We start from the raw sequence: 27,408 nt of genomic DNA, 5'->3' as shown, positions 1-27,408 counted from the left end.
CAAATGGCGAACACGTGACCCCAGGACACTGCAACCGTCGTAAGTATGAGCTGGTTGCCAAGTGCCTGGATTGCAATCACATGACCACAAGGGCACTGCAGTGGTCGTAAGTGTGAGGACTGGTCGTAGTTTACTTTTTTCAGCGCTACTGTAACCTCAAATGGTTGCTAAATGAATGGTCATTAAGTGAGGACTGCCTGTATGATGCTTTCCAATAGGCAGTTTTTACTTTTCCAACCATGTTACCAGACCTCCTTGCCTTTCATAATTATTAGATACCTTCTCTTTGAATATAGTTAAGAATAAACTGAAATTCTTCTGTATCCAGGTATAGGTTTTGATTTTAAATGGCCTCTTTCTCAAATTCGAGAGATTCACTTGCGGCGTTATAATCTGAGGAGGTCAGCTTTGGAGATCTTCTTTATTGACCAGACTAACTATTTCCTTAACTTTAAAAAGGAGGTATGTAACTTTACATGTTTCTTGTGCAGAATACCTCAAGAGAAATCCCTAAAATATCTTTTTCATTACTGAGTGACTTTGGCCAATGATCTCCCATGAACAGATGAATGGGTTCAACTCAACAATATGTGCTAAAAATGAACCCAATGTGGGATCGTGAAGTAATTGTTTCATATTAGGATTTTAGATGCACATTTAAGTTTTTTTTTTTTTAATGGTCAGCTGAAATATTTAATAGTGAAAGCCAAAATACATAGTTTAAAAGCCCTGTTTTATACACATATGCTTAACAGAAAACCAAGACTGAATTTAGCACCTTCCTTGAGCCTATACCCTTCTTCAGTGCTTAGTGTAGTGGGCCATTCTTGCTGGGGATGATGAGTGCTGAGGCAAGGCACCTGTAAGTAATGTGATAGCACTTTTTGAGATGCATGAGAATTTATTGCAGTATAATAATAAATTGCATTGCATGGATTAGCCCCACAATCAGGGTACCAAAGAGCCAAGTCCAAATGTGAAAATAGGGACATTCTGATACAGTTATTGAGTAAATTAACCTATGTACCTTCTTTCTTGTAGACAAGAAACAGAGTATATAGCCGAATTCTGTCTCTGTGTTCTCAAAATATTAGTGGGACCAGATCTCCCCAAGAATTATTTAAAGCTTCTGGATTGACTCAGGTAGGATAATAACCTGAATAGTGGGGATGTTAAAAATAATTCATGTCTCTTTTTGCTTGGTATAATAGCTCCCTCACCTGATGTCACTCAAAGTTTTGAAAACTACAGTGGTAATTTTTTAAAATACAGATAGATGTAATATTTAAATAACGTCTTTTATTTCTGCTTTTTCTCTATTAAAAAGAGTTTGTCACTTGAAGAGTACAATAAACTTTAACTTGTGAAGTATATAGGATGAAATTTATTTTCTTCCTAATTATGATAAAACTAATATTTGCTTTATTTTACACAATCTCATCCTAAATACAGTAGAGCATTCTGCTGAAAGACAAGTTAGTTAGATAATATAGGGAAGCAATAGTATGAATGTGTTATAATTTTCTTATGGTTGTATGGCTTTAGTTCCTATGTGGGTTGTAGGGGTAGGATGGCATAAAAGTCTGAATAAACATGAATGTTGTTTTAATTTTGCCATTTTGTTTGCTTGAAATATGGTAAAATATATCAGTAACTCTTTTACACAATATTAGCTTCAACATTGGGTTTTCTTTATTTAGAAATGGGTGAACAGAGAAATATCCAATTTTGATTACCTCATTCAGTTAAATACTATGGCAGGACGAACCTATAATGATCTTGCACAATATCCTGTTGTAAGTATTATTTCTGCCCCCTGTTTCTGATTAGACACAATGTTATATTTGATCAAAAAGCAGATGTGAGATTTGAAGAATGTTTTCCTTTTTGTTCAAGTTTCCATGGATCCTGCAGGATTACACTTCAGAAGAATTGGATTTGAATAATCCTGCAGTGTTTCGGGATCTGTCTAAACCCATTGGTGTAGTGAATGAAAAGAATGTTAGAGCTGTAAAGGAAAGGTATTTCTTTTGAAATAATCATTTAATTGATTTATTTAACTGTCCCTTATTATGGATCTGCTTCTTCTTAATCTTTAGGTTTGTTCCTCTCTTCCAACTAATAAGTGGAATTTGTTGTTCAAATGATAGCGAAGAAAGCTCTCCAAGTATACATTGATAGGTGGATTTAGGATAAAAAATTTTTAAATTGTTGCAGCTTTTGGAGATGTGTGAAACTGAAGCCTGGTTATTGCACATGGAGGGAAGTAGGCAGTCATAAAACTTTGACAAAAAAGGGGGGTTGGTAACTATATTGCTAACATAATGGTTGTTCTTCACAGAGAAGCGAAGAGTCGGACACGACTTAAAGACTGAACAACAAAAAATAGCCCTAACTATTTTTGAAAAACCTAGTGGAGGTAGCATTGTGGAGTTGGTGTATAATATAAATGTTTCAATAATTATTTGGATTGAAGAAGTGCTTTGGATGGTAGCTCTTTATCTGTGCTCTTTATTAGTACAGAAAATGTGAAATTGTTCCATGAAATATTTTCAGTGCAAAATTCTACTTTTCCCTTGCATTTCAACCACTCATACATATGGTGTTTATTTATCTGCTATATAGTCATAAACTGAAAAGACAAGACAGATTGACTCTAGTGTTTCAAGTCTGGCCTAGTTAAAAAAACAAAAACTTGAAAGATCAGCTCCCATATTCTTTTTGTATGAGTTTTTTTAAAACTGAGTGTCCTTAAAGTCCCAGAGGATAAATGGTGCTAATATAAGATCTCAGGGTAATTGAAACTATAAATCCCAATAGATTTTCCGTTATGAAAATGTGTTATTTTTCTTTTTTCTTTTTAAGATATGATAACTTTGAAGACCCCCTTGGAATTATTGACAAGTTCCACTATGGTACTCACTACTCCAATGCGGCCGGAGTCATGCATTACCTCATTCGGGTTGAGCCTTTTACCACTTTGCATATCCAGCTTCAGAGTGGGAGGTATGATATTAATAAATAAGAGATGTCTACATTTCTTTTGTTGGCTTAATGGCTAAATTGTAGAATATGTTCTTTTCCTTGAAAGCAAACAAGGTACCATTCCTTCACATACTTAGGGCAGAATGCTTATTTCTGGAAAGGGAAGCATCCTTGCATATATTTCAGAGGACCCGCAAATATGATAGATCCTTTGATAAAAGCAAGCCAAGAAGAAGCCTTCTTTGAAACCTTCTTTCTGGTCAAACAAAAACATTATTTATGTAGATTAGAAACTCATCCTGGTGTGTTTTGTTTTGCTATCCATAGAACAAGAGCTTTGGATGGAAGCCCTCTAAAGTTCTTTGTAACTTTTAATGGGACAGAAGGAGCAAATTGGGGTGTGTGTGTGTGTGTGTGTGTGTGGGACTTAGTGTACTTAATTTCATTTTGTTTAATTTGAACGTACCTTTTCAGTGCCAGAGCTTCCAACTCCTAGCCTGAGGATTGAGTCATGGTTTGGAATAAAATCCCACTCAGCCTAAAATTACCACTTGCCCTTGGGCCACTTGCTATCCCTTATCCTAACCCATGTCATGGGCCAACTATGAAAATGAAATTGGATGGTGGGGGGGAGAGGGGAGATTGAATCATGAATTACACTGTATGGTACAGTTCTTAACACACAAACTGGAGAGGAAAGTCCTTGAGACACACTGAAAATTACTTCTGAGTAAACATGATTATGATTGTGCCATTAAAAAAAATAGATTATTGGTGGGGTTGTTGGCCTTTCTGAATTAGAATGTGCACTACTGCATAACTTAAACTTATTGCTTCAATATCATTTGTATAGCACAGTTCAAATTCTCTAGTAAGATGTTCAAATTGTGAACTGATAGTGGCTTCATGATACATTGCCAAGTAATCTTAGCATACTTGGTGATGTCCAAGTTTCCTGGCAAGGTTTATTATGGCCACACACAGTCGTCCTCCATGCACAGTGTGCTGTTCTCCAGAGCTTTATTATATATTAATAGCTAAGTAGAATTCTTGAATAAGCAAGTTTTATGTTCTAGTTCAAAAGCAATGCAGGGATGTGTGCAAATGCATGCACAGCTCCAGGAATGCATTGTTTTCCCTCTTTTGGAATAAGTAGTTATACTCTTTTTTAATTGCACCCATGTTTGATATTATGGGAAGAGCACTGAGCTAAAGGTAAATGAAACTCCATTATTTAAATGGAATTTCAGTGGAAATGCTGAAGTTTAATTTGGATGGCTTGCTTTTGTATTCTCTCTCTGCAGGTTTGATTGTGCGGATCGGCAGTTCCATTCCATCCCTGCTACTTGGCAGGCTCTTATGGAGAATCCAAATGACGTGAATGAGCTAATACCAGAATTTTTCTACTTCTCAGAGTTCTTAGAGAATCAAAATCGTAAGGAGTTAAATCAATAATAAACTACACAGAACGATGGATTATCTTTTGTTCTTTAAGCAACATGCTAGCTAATGTTCTGATCCTGTGATTACAGAATGAATAGAAAATCTGATTTATCTTAGAAAAATTCCTAAAATATGCTTTTGCCATATTACTGGGGTTGCCATTATTCTATTACATAATTCAGAGAACCCACCTTTATTTAAAATAAAATGTGAGAAATTGATTTTCCTGACTGACTGCTTTTCTTCCCTCATCTTCTCCCTTAGAGGTATCTGCCTTAGAGAGCAATAACTCTGATAAGCGTTTATATGTTTTGTTGGGTTAATTGCCCCTGAAACCCTTTTGCCTTATCTCCACTCTGCAGATTTCAGTTTGGGTCAGCTCCAGATTTCAAAAGAAGAGGTAAATGATGTTGTCCTACCAAAATGGGCACATTCTCCAGAAGACTTCATTTTCAAACACAGGAAAGCATTGGTGAGTTATAGTCCCTCTGGAGAGATAGGGTAAGAATTAAAAATGTGTATTTGGCACAAAGGGCCATCAGAGTATGTGTGTAAGTTGACAGGAAATGAAATAGTATTGTATTCTGTAATGAATGAATAGTATTCACTAATCATTTAGTGAAGCGATTTTCGATGTCCCTTCTCTCTTCCTCCTTCTCCATGGGTTTGCCCCTTGGTCTCTAACTGTGGATTTTATCTGGTAATCTGGCCAAATGGTTTGAAAAAAAATCTTCTTATAATACTTTTGAGATGTAAGTTGCTATGCTGCTCTTAGTGTTTTTAGCACAGGCGAATGAAATTGTACCTCTTATTAATATTTTGTGGTACCTAATTTTTTTCTCCTAAACTTGAATTTATATATTCTCTTATATTTCACAATGCCTATGTGGGCAAACAGTATCATAAAACTAAGATGAGAATATGCAAATCTTTTTCACTGAAGGTCAATTGTAAATATGGGGACAAAAATGTATTTGAAAAAAGGCTTTTTTTCCCCCAAAAAATAAAATGGGCAAGAAGAAGTTTCTTTGAAGAACTCAGTTACTGAACTTAATTTTTTCTTGCTGTCTTAGGAATCAGAATATGTGTCTGCTCACCTCCATGAATGGATAGATCTGATTTTTGGCTATAAACAGAGAGGGCCAGCTGCAGTGGAAGCTCTTAATGTCTTCTACTACTGTACCTATGAAGGTATGAAGCCCCACCTTTTCATAGTTGTCATAATTGGAGTGTGTGTATTGGAAAGGGTTAACTGTACCTTTAAAAGCTAAACCAAAGGCAGGAGAGGGCACAATAGATTTTGATTATGCGATGGAGAAGATTTTGCACTCTACCAAATGTTTGCAATCTTACAAGCTGTATGACATGATTAGCGCTGCATAGTATTCAGTGGCTCATCTATGATTCTTCTGCATTAGCACCTTTACGTGGCTAATTAGGGAGAGTATTTAAAAAATCATTAACAGTGTGTCAGTGACCAACTATTCAGTGATAATATGTATGCGTTACATCATGTTTCTGATTTTTGGCTGATTTAGAAGAAGCTAACCAAGATCAGACCTTGTTAATATTTGGATGGCAGGCTACTAAAAAAATCGCAGAATTGTAAGTTAAATTGGGAGTTGAAAATACATCCTGGCAAACGATTTTTGTATAGTTGCCACAAAACCTATACGGACACGTCCATGACATCACCATGCAAGTGCTTTATTTTACCTATGTCATATACATGGGTCATCTATTAAAGCATGATTTCAGGAGGTGACTTTAAGTGACAAAGTTGATGTGATAAAAGTTCAGGATTTGGAATGTTTTCCTAGTCTTCATTCAGAGGGTTCCACTCAACCAGCTCTTAACAGGTTTTCTGTGATTGCCACATTGTAGGAGGAGAGCCCTACGTCTAGGGTGGCAAAACAATCAGGAAGAGTCTAGTAGCACCTTTTCTGACTAGCAAGTTATATTAATAGGCATGAGCATCATCAGGTTCATAGAGTGGCTAGACTACATGAAGTCCAGTCATCTAATAATGTGAGCTGCAGTTCATGAAAGTTTATGCTTATGAATGAAATCTTTTAGTCAGAAAAGGTGCTTCCAGACTGTGATTGCCACAGAAATTCTAATGGTAAAATTCATCAGCCTTTAGAAGTTTGTGGCTCTCATTGGAAGATAATTCTTCACAGCAGAAACTGAAGACCTCCTTCGGGAGGTGGTCTGTGTGTAACATCAATCTCCAGATAAGCCTCGAGGCTTAAATGCTCTTTCCTCAGCTCCAGCGTAATTATGGGAGGATTGGAAACTTCTGTCTTTATTTAACCACAGTTTAGCATGTTATCTAAACTGGTATGAAGTTGCTGTCTATCCACTAATCAGAATTATGAATAACCAGAACTTCTTAGGGCTGAATACTTTAAAAAAATGAAAGAAAATGCTTTGTAACCCATGCCAGAGGAAAAGGGACTACACAGATCCAAGGCTGGGTTGTTTTCATCATACTAAGCTAGGTTTCATTCTTGTTCTTTACGTTGTATCCAAATGGTTAGAGCAGATTGGTCACAGACCTGGGGCATTGTTAGCATTTAGGCCATCGTGATCTGCTCTCTCACTACCAGAGATTGGTCTTCCTTAACCTGATGCTCTTTGGGGTTTGCTGTCTGGGTAGATCTGAAGAACACCAGATAGAGAGAGAAGCTTCTGTACATTTACATGGAGAAATATAGCAATAGCTGCAGAGAAGGGAGCGAGCGTGTTCTTCCCCGTAACAACTCCAGGTGGTGAAATATGAAGTGATATATACTTGGGAAACCATGTACAGAATGGCATATGGATATTTATTTTATTTTATTTGCCGTTTGACTGTCATCCCAGGAGCTGTAGACCTGGATGCCTTGACTGATGAAAAAGAAAGAAAAGCCTTAGAAGGGATGATTAACAACTTTGGACAAACACCCTGCCAACTGTTGAAGGTAAATCCTTTGGAAGCACCAGGAGTCACAGGTACCATCTCCAGATGAATAGCCTGCCTTCTGCTGTGTATCTTGGTTCTCGAGCTTCAGAGGTTTCTGCTCAGTCCTTGCCACATCTCCCTGCCTTGGTCATGTAGGAACATTCCACTCTGTGCCAAATCAGGCACTCTTTACTCCTCTTATTTCAATACTCCATGGAAGAATGGAGGTGTAATTGTGGTTCCTGCTTCTCTGGACTTACTCTAGGAGCCCCATCCAGCAAGATTATCTGTGGAGGAAGTGGTGCAGAAGCAGAACAAAAATGAAAACTCCACCCTCAATCTGTTTCAGCATCTCCCTGAACTAAAATCCTTCTTCATTGAGGTAAAGGTATTTATTATCAGGTTGCAGGTGATAATGTTTCACATGATTTAAGTTCCGTATTTTTAAAAAAGAGCCTCTAGGATGTTTGAAAATAAAAATAATATATATCAACACCTTGGAGATAAGTGACTTAAATATGTTGGAATTACCTCTTAATTCAGGAGTGGCAATTTTGATAGCCATTCAGTCTTTCTTTTTCACTCTCTGAGTGTTTTAGTCATTACAAGTGACTATATTCCAAAAGCAGGTAGTGAAGATAACATTAAAAAAAAGCTGATCAAACAATCCTTTAAGTTAATACCATGCTTTTCAGTGGAATCATCATCTTATTTATTTCTATCCGAAACAGAAGGACAAGGAGAAAAGTACTGGACTGGACTATTTCTTTCTTACCCATTTCTCCCTTTGGTAGTTTTAGAAAGCAAGAACCAAAAGAACAGCACTGTCATACAAATGCATAGTCAAACATTGAAATGGCAGTTTTCCACATGCTTGGGTGAGCTAAAAATGGATGCTAGGTCCAAAAAGCTTGGCGGCTATGGAGACAGAAGACTCTTCATACGTTTCATTACGTGTTTTCCACAATGATGGTAGAAATGGCTCTGTATAGTTTTTTAGCTTCTGGAAATGTGAGAAAGGTGGGGGAAACTGTAGCACTCTTTAACATTGTTTAAATCTGACTGAACAAAGCAAAATGGGAACGTCAAAGCCATTCGGGGGAAGTTCTGGATAGTAACAGAGCTTGACACTATGAATTGCTCTTTTTTCTTCAGTTTAAAAATCTGCTGTAGATATATTGTGTGGATGAGGGCTTCCCTTTCAGCACTGCGGCAGAGAAAGTGTTAAGCCGCCAAGAAAATAATTCTAGCATTTTGAAGTATGCCTTACTGTAGTTATCCTGGTTTTTTTGTCAGTCATAGCACAAGCTATAATCTCATGAGGGGCCCAGGACATTTTTGCAGCCACTGAGCAATGATTGGACAGGAGGATTACATTTTCCCAGCAGATCATAAAATGCCCAGGTTCACTTTCCTGAGTGCACTTGAAGTTGGCCTCTCTAAAATCTTATGTGACATCATTACAGCTTATTCTCTGGAAGATGCCCACTCAGTACAATACTATTCTGAGTGTCTACTTTCATTGAAGCCAAAAGACTGTTGCTACTTTGGGAAATATCATTGCTGCTGTTATTATTTAGATAGGTTATTTCTAAGCATGTTTCTAAGCATTCAAACTGATGTCTTTGTTACTAATAAACTGAGATGACCAGTTCTGCTGTACAACAGTCAAAGAGGAATTAGAAAATGGTTTTAGGAATAGATAGTGATATGGCTGCAGGGCCACAGAAAATCAAGGGGTGGGGTTGTTGCTGATTGAGATGTGTTGCTTTCAGAAAAGTAATAATATATAATTGCCATTGTCTTGTTAAGTTTAACCTCTAAAAAAATTCTAAGGTATCGATGAACATGAAATGTAATTATAAAGACATCTAATGTAATTAGAAAAATGTTGTCCTATCTTCTGTTCCTCACTGTGTTTGGAGATACTCTTTTTACCCCCCCATTCATAGAAATATTGAGGGATAATTTCGACCACTATAAATATGGCAATTAAGAGAGGGGAAAGGTAGCAGTGGAGAAGCAATCAGTATATAATTAATTGCATGTTTTCCATCTTTCTTAATATGCAGTTCTAACTAGCTGCAACAATGAATCTTCAGTCTTCAACTTAATTCTGTTCCTGCCTGTTCTAGCAGGTCTTGGGCTGGTGATGCAGATCCAGGAGTTCCTACTGCTATTACGCTTCAGAAGTAGAAACCCTTGTTCTAGAAACTCCATTTTAGATTAACATCCAGATTGGCTGTAGGTCTGAACATCACTTACATGCCAGCATGAGTCACGTCAGATTCATTTGTCCTACTTAGTGTCACCAGCTAACATCTGTTTTCTCCTTAGGGGATCAGTGATGGAATTCCCATTGTTAAGGCCATTGTCCCCAGGAACCAATACCGGTCTTTCATGTCACAGGGAAGTCCAGAACTTTTGGTGAGTGAGATTTGCAAAAGATGCTGGAAGAAGTTCTGTTATGGAATTATGAAGAGAACGGGTTATTAATCTCTAACTTGTTGCCTGTTATTAACTTGTTATTAATCTTTAACTTATTTCCACCTAAGGGTGAAAAATTTAAGGATATTATAATGTGTGTTGAGATATCTTTGTTCTTGACAGAAGACAGTTGATGTGATTGTTGTGCTTTATTGTTTCCAGAGTAGATGCAGTATCTTAATGCAATAAATAAATAAAAATCAGTACATCTCTACCTTTAGGATTATAGCTGAAAGATTCACAAAAGGGGAGTGGGAGATAAAAGCAGGGAAGGAAGACAAATTGTGTTTATATTTGATATTACTGAAGTTTATGTTTCATTTTTTTAAAATTTAAACACTCTTTTCTATTCAACATGTTCTGAAGGTAACAGTAAGTCTGAACTTTATTATTGGGACTCATGGATGGCTACCTTATGACCGAAATATTTCCAACTATTTCACTTTCCTTAAGGATCAAACAGTGACAAATCCCAAGTGAGTAAAAGATATAATTTTCTGGGACTTATTTTGGCATGTATTTCACAGACAAGAGCCCACTTTGTAAGATGTATCTGATTTGATCCTTCACTGGGGATATGCACAAAGAGACAGAATATTTTCATAGTTCTTCATGTGTCTTTAATCTGTTTATCCAGAGTAAATAAATATATTTAACTGGAGCAAGATACAAATATGCATACATGCACATGTTTGTATGTATACATACACCTTCAGTATGTGCGTTGTCTATTTTGAACTGCAAAGTAGGCGCCAGGGTAAGCGATGAAAGTTTCTGCCACAGAGTTGGATGCTATGAGAAACTGGCTGAAAAAAATCAGCAAGCTTTGCTGAAGGATGAGAATGTTGATAAAGGAGTGCATGGGTTCATGGTTTATTTTTGGTTGGATGAAGTGGCTCATTGAATTAATGTCCTCTTTGCTATTTAATCAGTTTTATACTCTCCTGTAGACATTTTCCCAAGGGCAGTTACATCCCGTTTGAACAGAGCTCAAATATGAGCCTGGGGACTCCTGTAATGCAAGATTAAGAGAATGGATGATAAAATCTCAAGTCCATAGTTCAAATCTCAGAAAGTTGCATAGTTACTGATAAGAATTGGGAATTTGGTTACAATGGTATACCACACTCTGTCATTGTCCTCCGGCTTTCCCTCTCCTCTTCTCCCATCCTAATTGGAAGCAAACAGAGTTTATCATGGTGGAAGTACAAACTCATGCTTTATTCTCACTTTGGTAAATGCTTATATTGTTGCCCGCAGGTTTAGTATACTGCACTTTTATTTGTACTGAAATTCTGCTTCATGGCCTTGGGCAACAATACATTTTAATAAATGGGTAACGTAGATTTATTTAAGTATTTGTTTCCAGAACACAACGAAACATCGGTGGCCCTTTTGCACCAGGATTGGAAATTACATCGAAGCTGTTTGTGGTGTCCCATGATGCAAAGCTGCTTTTCAGTGGAGGGCATTGGGACAATAGCATTCGTGTGACATCTCTCACCAAGGGAAAAGTGATGGCCCAGCTTATTCGGCACATGGGTAAGGGCCTTTTTTGGGGGGGGGGTCAAGTGGATTAGACAAATAGGCCTATTTAGAATTTTGAGTTGCTCTCACAAAATAGCTGCCATGGGGTGGGATTACCTGGTAACAAATTTCTGCTCCAGGGAGCAGGGCCAGTCACAAAGTTCCTGTTTACTGGACAAGCAAACTGTAGAGAGCCACAGAGATGATGTCTTTCTTAATTCTGGGTGAAGCAGAGAATAGATAATTGACAAATGCATTGTATTCTTCCATCGTGATAAAGAATGGAAGCCCATGATGTTGGGGACCTATAAAACACAGAGACCATTTGGTCTGTGCTACTGCTTATTATGCCTCAGGAAAAGATCAACCTTGATATATTGTATGCAACAATGTTTTTATTACTGTCGTGCCAAGGTGATAATTGTAGTTTGTTCCCTCATTTTATCCCCATTAGGCTGAGAATGGTGACTGACCCAAAGTCCACTTTTGACTTTCAAGGCCTGAGTGGGGTCTTTGAAGTTAATGTCACCCTAGGCCTAGTCTAGAGTCTAGTCTAAGTATTAGATTGCACTAGCTGAGAAGCCTCCCCCGTTCCACATCCTGTCCAAAAGGGCCCGTTAGAACTCTGGGGACTCTGCAGATAGGATAACAAGGCAGTAGACTACCACCAATTAATCTGGTGAGATATTCTTCCTCTGACTCTTGGGGTTCTATTTTTTATTCTCCATAGCTTTTGGCAAACAAGGCTCCTCCTTCGTTTTTGCCACTACAAACTAGTGCCTTTGGAAATAGCATAAATCATATTGGACTTAATCCATTTAAAATGTCTCCTTCCTAACAAAACTCATAGAAATGAATGGGATTTAGCTTGGAAGAAGGTAAGTAAGTGTGCATGAAGGGCTCTGGTCAGCCTTTCCTGGCCTCACACCTGTATCCTATGAGAGACAATGGCCCCACATCTGTATCCTCTTGAATGACAATGTCTGATGGAGGAAGGAGTGTTTTTACATAACCTGTTTAGGTTTCCTGCCCTTTTTTCCCCCAGGAGTGGAACTATTTTCTTTAGGAACTTTATTAATATAATTAGGTGTTGCACATGGTACATTTACTGCTTGCTAATTTATGTTCTTTAAAGTTTGATGGTCAACTTTACATTCATTTTGCAATTTAGAAAGGTGGTTTCATTTGGGACAAAGCCAGCACATCTATGTCTAAACCGCTGCTCTTTTATCTGGTTGCCCCTATTAATTGAGTCTTCCCTCTTGTTTGTTTGTGTATGCAGACATTGTGACGTGCTTAGCCATGGATTTCTGTGGGATTCATTTAATTTCAGGCTCAAGGGACACCACTTGTATGGTATGGCAAATAGTTCAGCAGGTGAGTTGGATATGTGGAACTGTGCAAGCCACTTGTGCAATGGTATGTCATGCTGTCTGACTGCATCAACTTACAGATGGGCAGAAAGATTAGAAAGTGAGCGTGAGGTGTAGTGCATCCATTCAGATGTTATACAGAGTATAAAAGGATTACTTAAGTCTCACCCAGTTGAGAATTTGTACAGGGCACACACCTAGAGAGCCATGAGAGTTACGTTGTGGCACATCTAATGGAAGAAGTACTAGTGCATGAAAACTTAGATGAATGTGCCAGAAGCGCTGGGATGGGGTGAGGCTGAAGCCCAGCCATGGTGTTTGTAATTGCCGATGAGTTGGAGGGGTTGAGTAAGGCACTAGGATTTGTTCCGGGTTGTTGACTTTGTTGTTTTGTTTGGTTTCATTATGATTTTGTAAGCCGCCTAGAGTTGTGATGGGTGGCCATATGAGTCTTTTAAATAAATCAATAAAAATAAATCCATAAAAAGGTTGCTCTTGTACTGATTGGCTGTAACTCCTTGGAGAATTTTACTGCACATTTAAAAGCACCAATCCTTTTTCATTGTTTCATGCTTCCTATGGTGTAAATGTGGCAAATGGAGGCATTGCTATAAGCTAGTTCTGAGGTGTAAATGAAGAAAAAATGCATAGAATTCCTTTGGGACTCTCTTATACATCCTGGGATTAGGCTCTCTTTCCCCATTTTTTTCAACTAAAGTCTTGCTTGTGACTCATAGGGATGAATCAGATTGATACTTTTTCCTCCTGTTTTTATCAGGTGTTGTGGCATATATATATGGTGGCCCTTTCAGAAGATCCAGTGTCATTTTCATAGTGGCCTATGAAATGGCAACTCAGCTGTTCTAAGGCTAGAACTGCATTTTATTTTAGCTTGGGTGGCTTCCTAAACTTGCAGCTATCACAATAACCTGCCGCCAAGTTTGAACCAATGTTAAGTGGGTCTAAACAGTGGGCTGATGATAATCAAGATGGCAGTGAGCAGGAAGAGGTAGCTAAGCCTTTCCTTTCTTGGTTGCAGGAGAACGTGTTTAATCTCTGCTTTGGCCTATATTGTGAATGTTTCATGCTTTAAGAAGCATTAGGCCTTCCTCAAGTAGAAACTTTAGGAAGAAATTATGTAGGGTTTTGGTCAGAAGGAAACATGTGCCGCTTTGAAAATACCTTGTCTTTTCATGTAACTTCTCCTTTTCAATATTTAATTCCAGGGAGGAGTGCCAATAGGTCTGGCCCCTAAACCTTTGCAGATTCTCTATGGACATACCAATGAAGTGTCTTCAGTTGGCATCAGTACAGAACTGGACATGGCAGTCTCTGGTGCCAGGGTAGGTTGGTTGGTTGTTTCCCAAGTCTTCATTCAAAATGAGGAAAACTGCTTCCCCAGCTTAATGTACCTCATCAGTCTCAACTGAACTTTGAACATGTGATTCCTTCTTGCCGGGCCATTTGGAACATTCTGCCCCCGGAGGTGCGATTAGCCCCCACACTCCTGGCCTTCCGTAAGGCTTTGAAGACCTGGTTCTGCCACCTGGCCTGGGGTGGGGTGAGAATACCTCAAGCATGGGGATGGCTAGCCCCATAGAGTCCTTCTGCCTTCAGCCTCAGATTTTTCATCCTCTTGGTCTCTCCTTCTTCTTTTTAGTAATGTTTTAAATTAAGGTTTTGTGTGTTTATATATTGTATGTTCTAATGTTTGTTGTGAATCGCCCATTGGGGGGAGATGGGCAGTTGAAAAATTTAATAAATAAATAAGTAAGTAAGTAAGTTGTTCCCATGTGGTAGATGATGCTTCTTGCAAAGCGATGCCCACTTCCTTGGAAGTAATTCCCTTTTTGAACATCTCCTTCCAGACAAATTTGCTGTTAAATGTTCAACATGAGGCGACCTTGGAGTTTGGTCTTAAGAATGTTCTTGCTTCTGCTTTTAAATGTATTTCCAAAATGTTCCCCCTTCTTTTCTTCTTCAGAAAGAATGGAATGCATCCAACAAGATGTATAGAATATTTTTAAAACTACAGTTTGGATGCGTAGTGAACATTTGAGGCTGAGAGGAACTGCATTATTTTAAAGTTATTGATATTATAAGGCAAGCAATGAAGTGATATAAATACTTTAAACAAGTCTTATCTGCCTTCTAAAACATTATTTAGATACTATAATCTAGGGTTCCTCAACCTTGGCAACTTTAAGACGGGTGGACTTCAACTCCCAGAATTCCCCAGCCAGCCTTGCTGGCTGGGGAATTCTGGGAGTTGAGGTCCACCCGCCTTAAAGTTGCCAAGATTGAGGAACCCTGCTCTAATCCACCGAAAAACTTATGTCTGGGGGGCTCTCTCCTGTGTGTCATTCTAGGTATGCTCACTGTTGTATTAAAAGCACAGATACTAGTCCTGCGACACTGTGAATTGGTTCTCATATTCTTTCAGTTCTGAGATATGTCTGTTTGGTTTTAATAGGATGGAACTGTGATTGTCCACACTATTCGGAAGGGCCAATATATGAGGACTCTGAGGCCACCCTGCGAGAGTTCTCTCTTGATCACAGTTCCCAATCTGGCTATATCTTGGGAAGGGCACTTAGTCGTTCATACAAGCATAGAAGGAAAGACGACTCTCAAGGTATTAAGACAGTCAAATACACAGGGGCTGGATTGGTTTTGTTTCTAGAGGTGGGGAGAAATTAACTGTGGGGATGGGGTAGTAATGGGGGCTTCTTATTGTCATTCAGCATTCTCAAGGCCAGTTCCTCCTTCCTTCCCTCCCTCTTTTCCTTCATCACCATGGAATGAGTGTGGTTCTAGATATACACATATACTTGCAACCTGGGGTTCATGGGTATACATTTGAGTTTGCATCAACCAGTGATGGCAAACTTATGACACATGTGCCAGAGGTGACATGCCATGATCTTTTGGGTGACACGCCAGCATTCACCAACACCTGACCACAACTATTCTTCCTGTTTGAGTTCCCAAAGAAACTGAGTTTGTTTTACTCGTATTTCATTTTTGTAATTATTTGACGTTTCTTTATATAGCACCACACATGATTGGACTGTATTTTTTATTTAAATAAATGGACATGTAAAGAATTGTTTCTCTTTTGTTCGAGTGGGGGGTGACGCACCAGCAGAATCAAGTTAGGCATTTTCCAAATTTTTGACATGCCGAGCCCAAAAGGTTCGCCATCACTGGCATAAACCCTACTTATATGTTTCGTCTACTGCAAAAATGGGCAAAGAGTTCATATGGGAGAGCCCTTTAATGTAGATACATACATACATAGACTTGGCTTGATCTACTGTAAACACAGAGACTTTTGCCTGACTGTGAATAAGTATGAACAAAGTACTGGATTTAATTCTTAACTGTATCTCCTACCTCCATAGTATAGGGCTGTGCAATTCATTTGGAAGGAAAGGCTTTGCAACACCCAGAAACTGTGAAATTAATATTTGTCTGAGATTCTGTTTCCAGGATTGTGTGGCTGCTGGAGGAAAGCTTCTACAGCCCTTTTCCCCAAGCAAATCCCATTAGTCCAGGAGTTTAGTATCCCTGTTATCCTAAACTCAGTACTCTATTAAGTAACAGAGTTATCTGTTTTTAGCTGTCTAAATGTTGCCTCTTAGTATTTCAATATGACTAGTTTTGACATGGAATAAAAAGAGTCCTCCACCCTACCCGTCTGGAGATTATTATTCATGCTCTAGCTTTAATTGTCTTTTTGGCAATAATTTTTGCAAAATAGGTTCTGGGGTAAAGTTCAAGACCAAGTACCCATGTGTATTTATAATTTAAATGGAAAAGAAGGACAGTTTTGAAAGATACATCTTGTTGTGTGGTTGTCATTTGGCTTCTAGTTATACCTCCTTAGCACTGTTGGAGAAATTGTGTCTGTTTTCCCAAATGTCAAGATACCGCTTGAGAATTTAGAGACGGCTCCCAGTTGACAAGCTGTAGAGTCTCTTGGTGATGGGTTTCAGGCTAGCATATTGCTGTCTCTCCCTGCTCCTCTTTGGATGCGATCAGTTCCCTGTACATATTCTGCAACATTCACTTTTCTGCAAAGGTTGCCAATCTTTTGCTTACATACCCTTTGCAGACTAAAACACACTCATGCTCCCCAATTAAACTTAAGAAAACGGATAGAATGTCACAGAATCATCACATTTTGTAAGATTTCTGCATTCTCCTATAAGATTTTAATACCATCCATCTGCAAATATTACCAACCCCTTACCTACACCCTACCTATAGGATTTGATACAAAATCATGCAGATCAGACGTACTAACTTAGACAGGTTCCTAATCAGGATCCCATACTATATGTGTAAATATCATGTGGATTCAGAGCCCTGAATTTTATGCGGAGATTATATGCCACAGTATGTTCTTTTTATTATGGTGTTAAAATCAATACTGTTACAGAGTTTAAAATCTCCATGGGAAAATTCTGTTGCTCAAGGCTTTTCCCTCTCTCTTCTCATTTCTTTGGTTTTCTGCCCAGGATAAGAATGCATTGCATCTCTATTCTGTGAATGGAAAGTATTTGGGCTCTGAGAGCTTGAAAGAAGAAGTGTCAGATCTTTGTGTGACTGGAGAATATATTGTAATGGGGAGTCTACAGGGATTTCTGTCCATAAGAGATCTCTACAGGTAATGGGAAGCTTGAAAAGGAAGACTGTTTCCAATAACGTGTAATTTTGACAACTCCAGTGCTTGGGGATCTGAAATTACCTTGTGATCAATTAGCAATTCTTGATTTATGTGATCATCCTGTACCCACTGCTACTGTTTATATGGAAGGAATCCAATGTTCTGAATACTAAAATAGAAACAAATTAATTCCTTGCTAGTTATGTGCTGCTTACTAGCTTGAGCTCTCTTGTAATTCCTTTAGCTATTAATCATGCTTCAAAATCATCAGGAAACAATCTTTCTGATTCCCAGCCAACTTCTAAAATAACATACCTGATTTGTGTTTTGTTGATAGTCACTACTATTTTGTCCTTTTTCTCTTTTCCATTCTAAATATTCTAAGACAGAGCCTTAGAGAATAATAGTTATTTCATATTATAATATGATAATACCTGTTGCTACTTCTCTAATTCTGCTGGGTACTTCTAGTTATTGTTGGTAATTTCCCATTCCTACTGTGGTTCATATATACACACATATTGCACCAAAACATATATTATTTCAGAGAATTCTTTACACATACAGAGAAATTTGGGAGTGGGGAGGTGCAAGAGAGGTTGAGAGCAGGACGATATTGCACAAGTGGCTTTTACATGCATGCATCTGAATCCAGCTCAAATAACAATAATTTGATTTTCAATGAACTCCTTTCTTGCATCAACAAATCAGCAACAGAAGCAGGTTATATGTTTGTTTGAGTAATGGACATGCTTAGAACTATACATTAAAACTAAGATTTATTGTTTATAGATTTGGATTTGCTTTTACATTTGGATTTGCATCTTAGAATAATCTCTTTTTGGGTATCAATTCATTTGAGTAAGTGACAGAAGTTTGATCTATGCTGAAATTGACTAGTAGGTTTCATGAATTGAACTGGTCCAGAGGGAAATGTTTAAAAATTAGGGTATCAGTCTTGGTCACAACCAGTCAATGCCTTTGAGGAAATCTTGGAATGCTGTCCATTTTTCCATTATTTACTATGCCATGGGTATAAATATCAAAACAGAGACTCAGTACATAATGCTTCATAAGACTTGCTGGTAGAGGTCAGCAATATTTAGTATATTTTAGTGTAAATTGCCCATTGAGTGCTTTTCTGTCTGCTGTAAATAACAGACATTTATTATCTCTTTCTTTCAGCCTGAGCCTTAGCACCTCCCCTTTAGCCATGCGGCTGCCAATTCACTGTGTCTCTGTTACCAAAGAGTTCAGCCACATTCTGGTGGGCCTCGATGATGGCAAGTTGATTATCATTGGCGTTGGGAAGCCAGCAGAGGTAAAACCTACCATCAAGAACTTTATCTACCGAACAATGGGAAGCTCATTTATTTCTGCTTTCCGGCTCAGCAAGCAATCGCTTCTGTGGCAGGGCAAACTTCAGAGCAAATCTGAGCTTTCAAAGGGGAAGAAATAATTCCCAAGACATTCTTAGAGATTCTTTAACAGGTCCTCTGCTTGGAAAGAAAGAGAGAATGTAGAGGGGAACCCATGGGGAAAAGGAGGTGTGCCTGAACTAACGTACAGATTTTATTGACCTAGATTGAGTGCGCTAATAGTGCTTCCTAACTGGACTGAACTTGCTTAGTGCCACCTGCCATTTAATACTTAATTCTCAACATTCACTTGCAACCACTGTTAACAATGAATGACATTAGTTTCCAGAAGAGCACTGAATAAACAACAGTGGGCTACTTTGGAACACTATTGGGGCTTTGCTTAGCTGCATTCATGTTTCATTTAAAAAAAACAAAACACCATTAAGGATCCATCTTTTTGTTGCTTATTAGACTTACACAAAGGGCAGTGCTCTCATTTCACTCGATGGTGGATGCAAACTACTTGGATGCCAGCTTCAGTTATGCAGTGTTTACTGGGCATGTCCTTTAGTCTGCGGCACAAAAGGGGTGTCACCAAAATATCTCTTAGAGCAACTGAACCAAAGCCTTTCGGTGGCATCCTGAGCTTTCTGAACCGATGGGATACTCCGTTATGGCGTCTGTGAAAATGATTCTCCTAATTTCAGAGACGTGCCCGCTAGTATTTTCTTAACTCAAGCAAACTTCTGCACTAACCTCTTCAGAAGAAGCCAGGAAGTGACTGATGCTTACTGATGCTTAAGTGACGATGTAAAAGCTTTGCAGTTTGTCTCTCAAGTGTCGCATTGGGGGAACTGTCTAAGCCCTTTTCGAATCTCTGGAATATTTGGCATTGACTGCCTCTGATCCAGGTCATAAGCCATTCACTGGAGGAAGTCAGAGACAGTCAAATGTTGCACTATTATCTTGATTAGATAAATTATTTATGAATTTTTTGCCAAAAAGATTGTGTGTTGTTTACACCACAGAAACTAGTATGCCTTTAATTGCACAGCCTGGGCAGGTCATTTGGTTGTTGACCTAGCCTTTGAGTTCTTTATTTATTGCATTATAAATTGCATTATTTTACACTAATTATTTGCACTGGTTAAGATTACTTTACACATGTATAGGTTTTCATACCATAAGCATTTTCTTCTTCCATTCCCTGTTGCTGCTGTTATGTAGAATCCTAACCCTTTTCCAAACATTGTCAAGTGTTTTACCCCTAAATTTTAGGGTGTAAAGTCTATGTACTCACTTGCAGTTTGGTCCAAAGCATATTTGGAAGAAGTCTACCTAGTTAGGTTGTTCAATTTGCAACTTTAAACAAAATTGGTTCTTTTATAGAGGTTCTTTTTCTGTTTATATTTTAAAACTAAACAACAACGAAAGACACCATAATCTTGATATCTAAATTCTGTTTTAAAAAAGCTTTTTTAGGAGCATTGGAAGATGCCTCTGTAAAGTCACTTGACAATGCGACCCTTTAACAGTCTATTTGAGAGAATTCTACTTTGTGCTCTTTATTTGTTTTCCCTAGGATTGTCCAAACACTGAAATATTTTAGGAATAAAATGCCATTGTGTCGTGTATATGTGCTCTATCTTTTACTGTCTGCGCTTCTGTAGAATCATCTGAAGTTTTTATTTAATTTATCCCCCTTATCCCGCTTTCCCCTTCCTTTTTGTGTCTCTGACTTACTTTAAACAGATGCGTGCTGGCCAACTCTCCCGAAAATTGTGGGGTTCAAGCAAACGGATCAGTCAGATTTCATCTGGAGAAACTGAATATAATACTCAAGATTCCATGTGATATCTGCTCCTGTCATCTCTTGGGATTTCATACATTTATTTAATCTTCCAATCATACCTCTCAACTTTCTCAGTTATGTTGCAACTACAGCACAATTTCCACAGGCACATATGCATATTAGTCTACAACATCTCTTGTTTTTGTAGTTGTGCTAAGTAGAAGCAATAAGCTAATCCAATCATTTTAAATACATGGTGTGATAGATAGATAGATAGATAGATAGATAGATAGATAGATAGATAGATAGATAGATAGATAGATAGAAGTATGGATGTATATATGTGTGCTTTAAAGTGAATGTTGAAAATTTAACTCTTGACATTCATATGAGAAAGCCAACAAACGGGTGAGTTTTATGACTATCAGCAATGTAAACTTAAGTATTGTGACAGTCACTAAATTTGCCTGCAATTACTGACAGTTGGACATGAATGTCAAAATCAGTAATTTGTGGATATCCATTATAACATTATTCTGTTCTCTCCTTTACACAGCTTGCTTCTTTTTTGACATAATAGAATTTACAGTTTGTGTTCAGAGTGGCTTGGCCATTGGAGAGGTAGCTGTTGTCATGCCAAAAAAGAATCAGAGATCTAGTTTTTCAGACCTCTTTGACAAAAGGATTCTTCTGGATCTTGGTCAATATCTCTAAATTATGTAATTGAAATAAATCAAACAAAACAATTCATTTTTTAAAAATCTCCAATGCCTTTTTAGTTCTTGGAAACTGAATGTGACATTTATTTAAACCCGCTTATTTAAGGGGGAAAATGGATTGCTTCCAGTCAGTTTTCCAGAAGTAGATCTGTTGCACGGGTTGAATGTCCAGGTTGACTGGTTAACCCATGAAAATAAATGTCAACTTAAATAGAGGAGTAGCAGGTGAACTCTCAGTATTGTGGGATTCAGCATAGAAATTTTAAAAATCCTTCAGGGTATCTGATTCAGCATTATTAAATTGTAACTGAAATCATTTTTTGCTGCTAAAACTTAATTTGAGCACTAGATTACTGTATTCCATGCACAAGAATGTTTTTTTCCAAGCCTGATTCTACATTTGCAATAGTGGAGAGAGGGAGATGCCATAGACAGGCCTAGATAGTTCTTTTGGTCTGGAGATAGTAGCTTAGCAGCTTTGCTTGGTTCTTTAAGGATCAGTGTGCGCGCACATGACTAAATCTCATCTCACATGTCTGAAAAAGTTAGCAGTGCTCTTCTGTTAATGGCAATCATTTTTGTAATGGGAAGAAATCTTCATCTATAGAGTCGTGGCATAATACCATTTCTTAACTGTAAGAATCGTTTCAGTGATGGGGAATATAAATGAAAGAATCTAAACACCACGCATATAATATATATCTTTTCTATATTTCTCCAGGGTTTTTTTTTTTTTTTTTTTTTTTGCACAATGTGAACTGTAATCCTAGGTGAGGGTTTATTTTTTAAAAATTTGTAAGTTAAATATATGCCATTGTGTAATGGGAAAATGATGCAATTTTAGCCTTAGTTGCAAAGTATTTGAATGAGAATGTTCTGATCTCCCAGGCAAAGAGCATCTTTTTGTTAGAATACCTTACTTTTTTATGATTTTGTGTTCATTGTTGTGAGAAAAATTGCAGACATATCAAGAGCGGATTATATTAATATCAATTAATATTATAATAATATATTAATATTATGCAAGTGGATTTATAACTTTCCCCCAGTTCTTTTGAGACTTAAAAGTTGATGAACTACAGGAGAAACACAAGAAAATATGAAGTTAATCCTTAATTTTGGGTTGAAATTTTGTAGACCTTATCATTGATATGAAATTCATTCATTTTTGTTCTTCTTCTTGTTTTTTTCAAAGACTGCTGTCTTTTATTCTGCTTAGATACATACATTTTTAAATACTTTTCTGAAGTCTAAGGCTTCATTCTTTTACTTCCTTGCCTAGGAGTAAGGCTAATTGAAGTTAATGGGACTAATATTTAAGGAGACGTATACAGGATTTTCTGGAAAAAAATCTTAAATTTTATTATTCTTGAGTGTGAAGTAATTATGAGCAAAAAGCACAGATTTTGAGTTATTCTTAAAGCAGAGCCTGGCCTGTTTAGTACTTGGATGGAAAACCTTGTGGGAATTCCAGAGTTGTGGAGTAGATTAGGAAGCTGAAAACAAACCCCAGAAGAAGGCAACTGCAAGCCACTTCTGTACAATTGCCAAGAAAGCTATATAGATGTAAGTTGAGCTCTACTCAAAGATGTCTTGACTTTTTCAACAATCTTATAGATTGGGCAGAAGGGACTAAAGAAAGGTTACGTAAGACTGAACTTCAAAAGATGTTAAAGATGTGTGAGAAAGTTGGAATGGAAAACATGAGCAATACCAAAGATAATCACAAAGTGTTTGATGTTTTTGAAGTGATGTTGGGTTATGAGAATTTAAAAACTGAAGGATTATTAATCCATGTTGCAGATTGAATCATTTCTTTAAAAACACGTAGATGCTATAATTAAATATGGGACTGCATGTAAAGGATGTTTTAGGGCATTACATTAATGGTTTTCCAATTGTATATTTGATATATGTATATTTTGAAATGTTTTTAAAACTTCAGAGAGGTTTCAAGTGAGCCAATTCAAAGACTCCAGCCCAGGAAACTAGAGTAGTTAATGCATATTTTCCATATGCAGCTCTCTCTTACATGAACTTCAAGAAGCCTCTTGCTAGAAATTTCACAGCTATTTGCCAGAGCCTACAGAACTTTTTGACTTCTTGGAGACCATTTATAATTAAAAAATGAAATGTTGGGCTATATCCAAAAAGGGTAGGGTAATCATATTTTTTAAAATAGTCTTTCATTGGGAGCAGGCAGTGAAAGCCATCCAAATGTTCTTTCTATGTGCGCTCTGATTATTTATTTATTTAACTTAACAAATATGAAAGACTGACTTGAAATAGTTGCTGGGCTCTTTCTTAGGTTAGGCTAAGAATGGTTTTGACAATTTGTTTAGTAATTTTAATAACTGTTTTAAAAATTGTATTTTATATATTTATTCATGTGCTACTTTCAGGATGCTGAAAGTGGCTTAAAATGGATTTATTATCCATTTTAACAAAAATATATGAGATGAAATATCAGATGTCATAAATACAAGTACTAGTATAAAGAATGACCACCAGAAGTAGTGGCAATATTTGCTTTTTGTAAAATATTCTTTGAGGGAATCAAGACTGTAAAAAAAAACTAGCGATTCCCTATCCAGATTTTAAGTACTAAAACACTACCACAGCAAATTCACATTTTGCTTCCAAAGATACTTCATAATTGGTGATCTGCATACAGCATGTGGGCAATACTTTCAAATGTTCCATAGCATATGAGGGCCCCCCGCCAAAAGAAATAAAATAAATAAATAAATGAAAAGTTCACAGTCACTTTGGACACTAAACACAGGTAGATGGAACTAAGCCAGCTCACCTTCTGACATCCACTGTCCCTCAAGGCAAAACTAGGTCAGGAGGAATATTTGAGCTTCCCAGCCCTACTCCAACGTGAGGGAGCCTAAGCAGGAAAGATGCTGAACCCTTGCTCAATTTGCCTGCTGTCTGCAAATGTTTTTGAAGTTGGTCATTAATCATTTCTTTCTCAGCCTGTGTTCAAAACCGGGAATGAGCTAGTTGGTGGAAAAAGCAGCACTGGGCAGGGATTTGTAGGAGAGACTTAGCTGCCATGGAAGAGCGAAATGCCCTCCTGCTCATTTTCATTTCTCCCATCCCTGTTATCTTGGCCCAAATACCCTGCTGGGAGCAGGTGTCTGCAGCACTAGCGCCTAGCTCTCTCCTTACGTCCAAGGAGACATAGCTAGGACCAGAGCATTGCAGGAATGGTTGCATCTGTTGACTTTAATCTGTGAAAATTGGACGTATGCATTCCGTGATGTTCTTCCCACTGGTGCCTTTGAATTGGGTTTGATGCCTGGTGACTGTGTGGACAGATGCTTGCTACCTTGACTGTCTTTAGAAATACCCTTAGTATATGTATTCTGAACAGTTTAAGCGTTTTGTTACCTGTGTGTCATACATTTGAATATGGGAAAGGTGCAGGAACGTATCTATAAGGTGAAAAGATGGCATGGAAGATCCACATTAAGAATGTAGTGTGAAGTTGTGCTCTGTTTAAAATTTTGCATAGAGGTTTGCTTTTCAGAAAGTGAGGCTGTCATGCTTGATATCGTTGCTTTACTCAGAGAACAAATATTGTTTTACTTTCTTTGATTGGGCTTTTGCAAAAAAGAAAAATAGTTCAGCATCTTTACTCAGCCATTTAACAGCTATATTTCTGAAGGCTACACTGAATGCTTTAAACACAGTCTACCACAGTGTTTCTCAACTTTGGCAACTTTAAGGTCTGCGGACTTCAATTCCCAGAATTCCCTAACCAGCATGGTAGCTGGGGAATTCTGGGAATTGAAGTCCACAGACCTTAAAGTTGCCAAGGTTGAGAAACACTGGTGTAACAGAATTATGATATATCTGATTGAAATCAAGCAGACTTGGGTGGTGGCTAGAAGAGATGATGGAGTGCTATGAAAGGAAAATTGATTGGTTATTTGGGAGTTTTCTGAAAGTCAGATTATACATAAGGATCAAGGAAGATACTGAGTGAGGGTGCCTGTTGCATATGGTATCAATATTTCTCAGTATTTAAATCAGGCTTTAAAAAAAAAGAACAACTCAATCTCAGTATTTGCTCAGTTTTCCCAGGACTGCTTATGTTCAGATCAGTCAGACAAGGATGATGTCTGTATAATGCCTCTCAATGCTCCATGTTATTCCAGTGGCAGGAGGTTTAGAGGTCTCTTTGCACAACTACCTATGCATCTCCATGGTACTACTCATGATGTTTGTAATATTTAGGTGCCGGTGAAATCCATCAAAGGAGGTTACTAGGCCTAACTTAAAGCAGTATGAACCAGTTTCAGGAAAATGTATGTAGCTTTCGGTATTGTGCTGTGATGTGTTGCAGAGAAATAATTTCCATTGTTAAAGCTGGCAACACCATTTTGCTATCAAAAATGCATACACCATTAATATGCATGAAGTTTACCCGATTTGATGCTACAAGAGATAAAAGAAGTACTGCTATTTGCAAAAGCAGGGTTTTTAGACTCCCCTCCTTTAATTAAGAACTGGCCTTGGAAATTGTGCTGGTACCAAACAGTTTTCCTTTTAAAAAATTCAGCATTACACCTAACATGTGCCTCTGCATTTGCTTAAAACATCACACTGAAAGGTAAAAATGGAGCACGAAGCCTTCTGTATATAAGGGCAAATGATAATCTAATGCTGATTATTCTGACAGTGCAATCTTGACTACAAATGCCAAAAATGCCTTCAGATTTTGGATGGAAGTGTTTTGATATAATTAAATTCCACCTAGCCATCATGGAATGTTTAAATCTATTAATCTTTTGTGCAATATCTTTTCTTTCTTTATTTCTGGTGCTTTTACGGTTAAATAATATTCTATTTGTATTAATGTTCCAATGATAAGGTTTAATAATTTTAAGCTTGTATGTATGTATGTATATTAGCTAACAGTGAATTGGTTTCTGTACAGCATGGTGAGAAATGTTTTAAAATTTGCACTTTGTAGGATTTACAGATTTGTAATTTAAACCTTTTTAAAATGCTTGCATACTTTGTACATAAAATGATTGTCAAATTAGCTTTGTATATAACAAAGTTTGAAGCTAATTAAATTAAAAAATGGACATATGACTAGTCTTCTAACGAATCATAGAATACTTTGCTATTTTCCAAACTACAGTGCCCCGATCCAGATGGTTCCTCATGGATAGAGTTGGGAAATTCACGTGTGTACATGCATTTTGCAGCCAGTACCCCTCACTGTCCAGGGGAAAATAAATTCAAATGGTTGCAATTCTGAGTGTATGTTCAGAGAAGAGATTGGGGTATAAGACTGGATGGGTGCAGTCTTTCCCTTTTCCCACTGAAAAATGCCTAATTTATATGTTTTCACTGTGCATATGGACGCCTTTAGAGTAAAGCACTGCAATTTACAGAAAATACTAGAAGTAATATTTAATTTTAGGCAGGGAATCAAAGTGTGCCTTATCAAAAGCCACATTCTGATCCTGTAATTATCTTTTTTTAAACAAACTAGAATGTTTTCAGTTGGGAGGGAGGAGCCAGATCACCGTGCAGGTGGGGGTGGGCCAGATGTTTTGATTCAAACAAGTTTGGGAAGTAATTGTCTCTCCTCCCATTCCTTCATGGAGTAGGTCCATAATAGCAGAGAGCAGGATTTTTGCAAGGTGTTCAGCCCTTGTGGATCCCTGACAACACATCAATTGTAAGCCATAGTCCTTTGTCATCAACTCACACTGTGGAAACTCCCAAGGACACTCGGAGGAAAATGAGTTTGTAGTGAACATACCATTGTGCTCATTGCTGGATATGGTTAGGAAACATTAATTAAAGAGCATTCTGTTTAACTTTGAAATCATCTATGTGGCAGAGTTAGCAAAGTTAGGACCCCTTTTACAGTTAGGCAAAAAAAATGAAACACTAGCTCATGGATTTCATTAAAAATCAGCAGCAGTTGGTAGGGGGCAGCCCTCCTATCATGCAACCCCACAAAGTATTCTATTTATTCCATTTACAAAGGGTCAAAAGCTGCAAAGGTAGTATACAAGTTTAATAAAATAATATGGTTGGTCGCACGGTCAGCCAGATGTTTAGACTGGATTT

General features: G+C 37.6%; 1 protein-coding gene across 2 annotated transcripts in view; it reads left to right on the top strand.

Moving 5' to 3' along the window:
• Positions 1-26,424, top strand: part of NBEAL1 (neurobeachin like 1) — a 106,813-nt gene extending 80,389 nt beyond the window's left edge. For both annotated transcript variants that reach the window (XM_007422016.4, XM_025175682.2), the window contains 19 exons: positions 329-462; positions 1,042-1,143; positions 1,701-1,796; positions 1,897-2,021; positions 2,866-3,006; positions 4,290-4,420; positions 4,791-4,900; positions 5,502-5,619; positions 7,294-7,391; positions 7,638-7,754; positions 9,710-9,799; positions 10,226-10,335; positions 11,229-11,401; positions 12,669-12,763; positions 13,986-14,102; positions 15,233-15,394; positions 17,283-17,431; positions 18,617-18,752; positions 20,545-26,424. In XM_007422016.4, the coding sequence (XP_007422078.2) occupies positions 329-462; positions 1,042-1,143; positions 1,701-1,796; positions 1,897-2,021; positions 2,866-3,006; positions 4,290-4,420; positions 4,791-4,900; positions 5,502-5,619; positions 7,294-7,391; positions 7,638-7,754; positions 9,710-9,799; positions 10,226-10,335; positions 11,229-11,401; positions 12,669-12,763; positions 13,986-14,102; positions 15,233-15,394; positions 17,283-17,431; positions 18,617-18,752; positions 20,545-20,646 (2,306 nt within the window). In that variant the 3' untranslated portion in view covers positions 20,647-26,424. The remainder of the gene's footprint in view (positions 1-328; positions 463-1,041; positions 1,144-1,700; positions 1,797-1,896; positions 2,022-2,865; positions 3,007-4,289; positions 4,421-4,790; positions 4,901-5,501; positions 5,620-7,293; positions 7,392-7,637; positions 7,755-9,709; positions 9,800-10,225; positions 10,336-11,228; positions 11,402-12,668; positions 12,764-13,985; positions 14,103-15,232; positions 15,395-17,282; positions 17,432-18,616; positions 18,753-20,544) is intronic.
• Positions 26,425-27,408: the final 984 nt, after the last annotated feature.

Source organism: Python bivittatus, unplaced genomic scaffold (assembly GCF_059951505.1).
Source record: "Python bivittatus isolate LINGU-HERP-01145 unplaced genomic scaffold, Pbiv_v1 ctg000200_np1212, whole genome shotgun sequence".
NCBI lineage: Eukaryota > Metazoa > Chordata > Lepidosauria > Squamata > Pythonidae > Python > Python bivittatus.
This window is presented reverse-complemented; position numbering and strand designations above follow the sequence as displayed.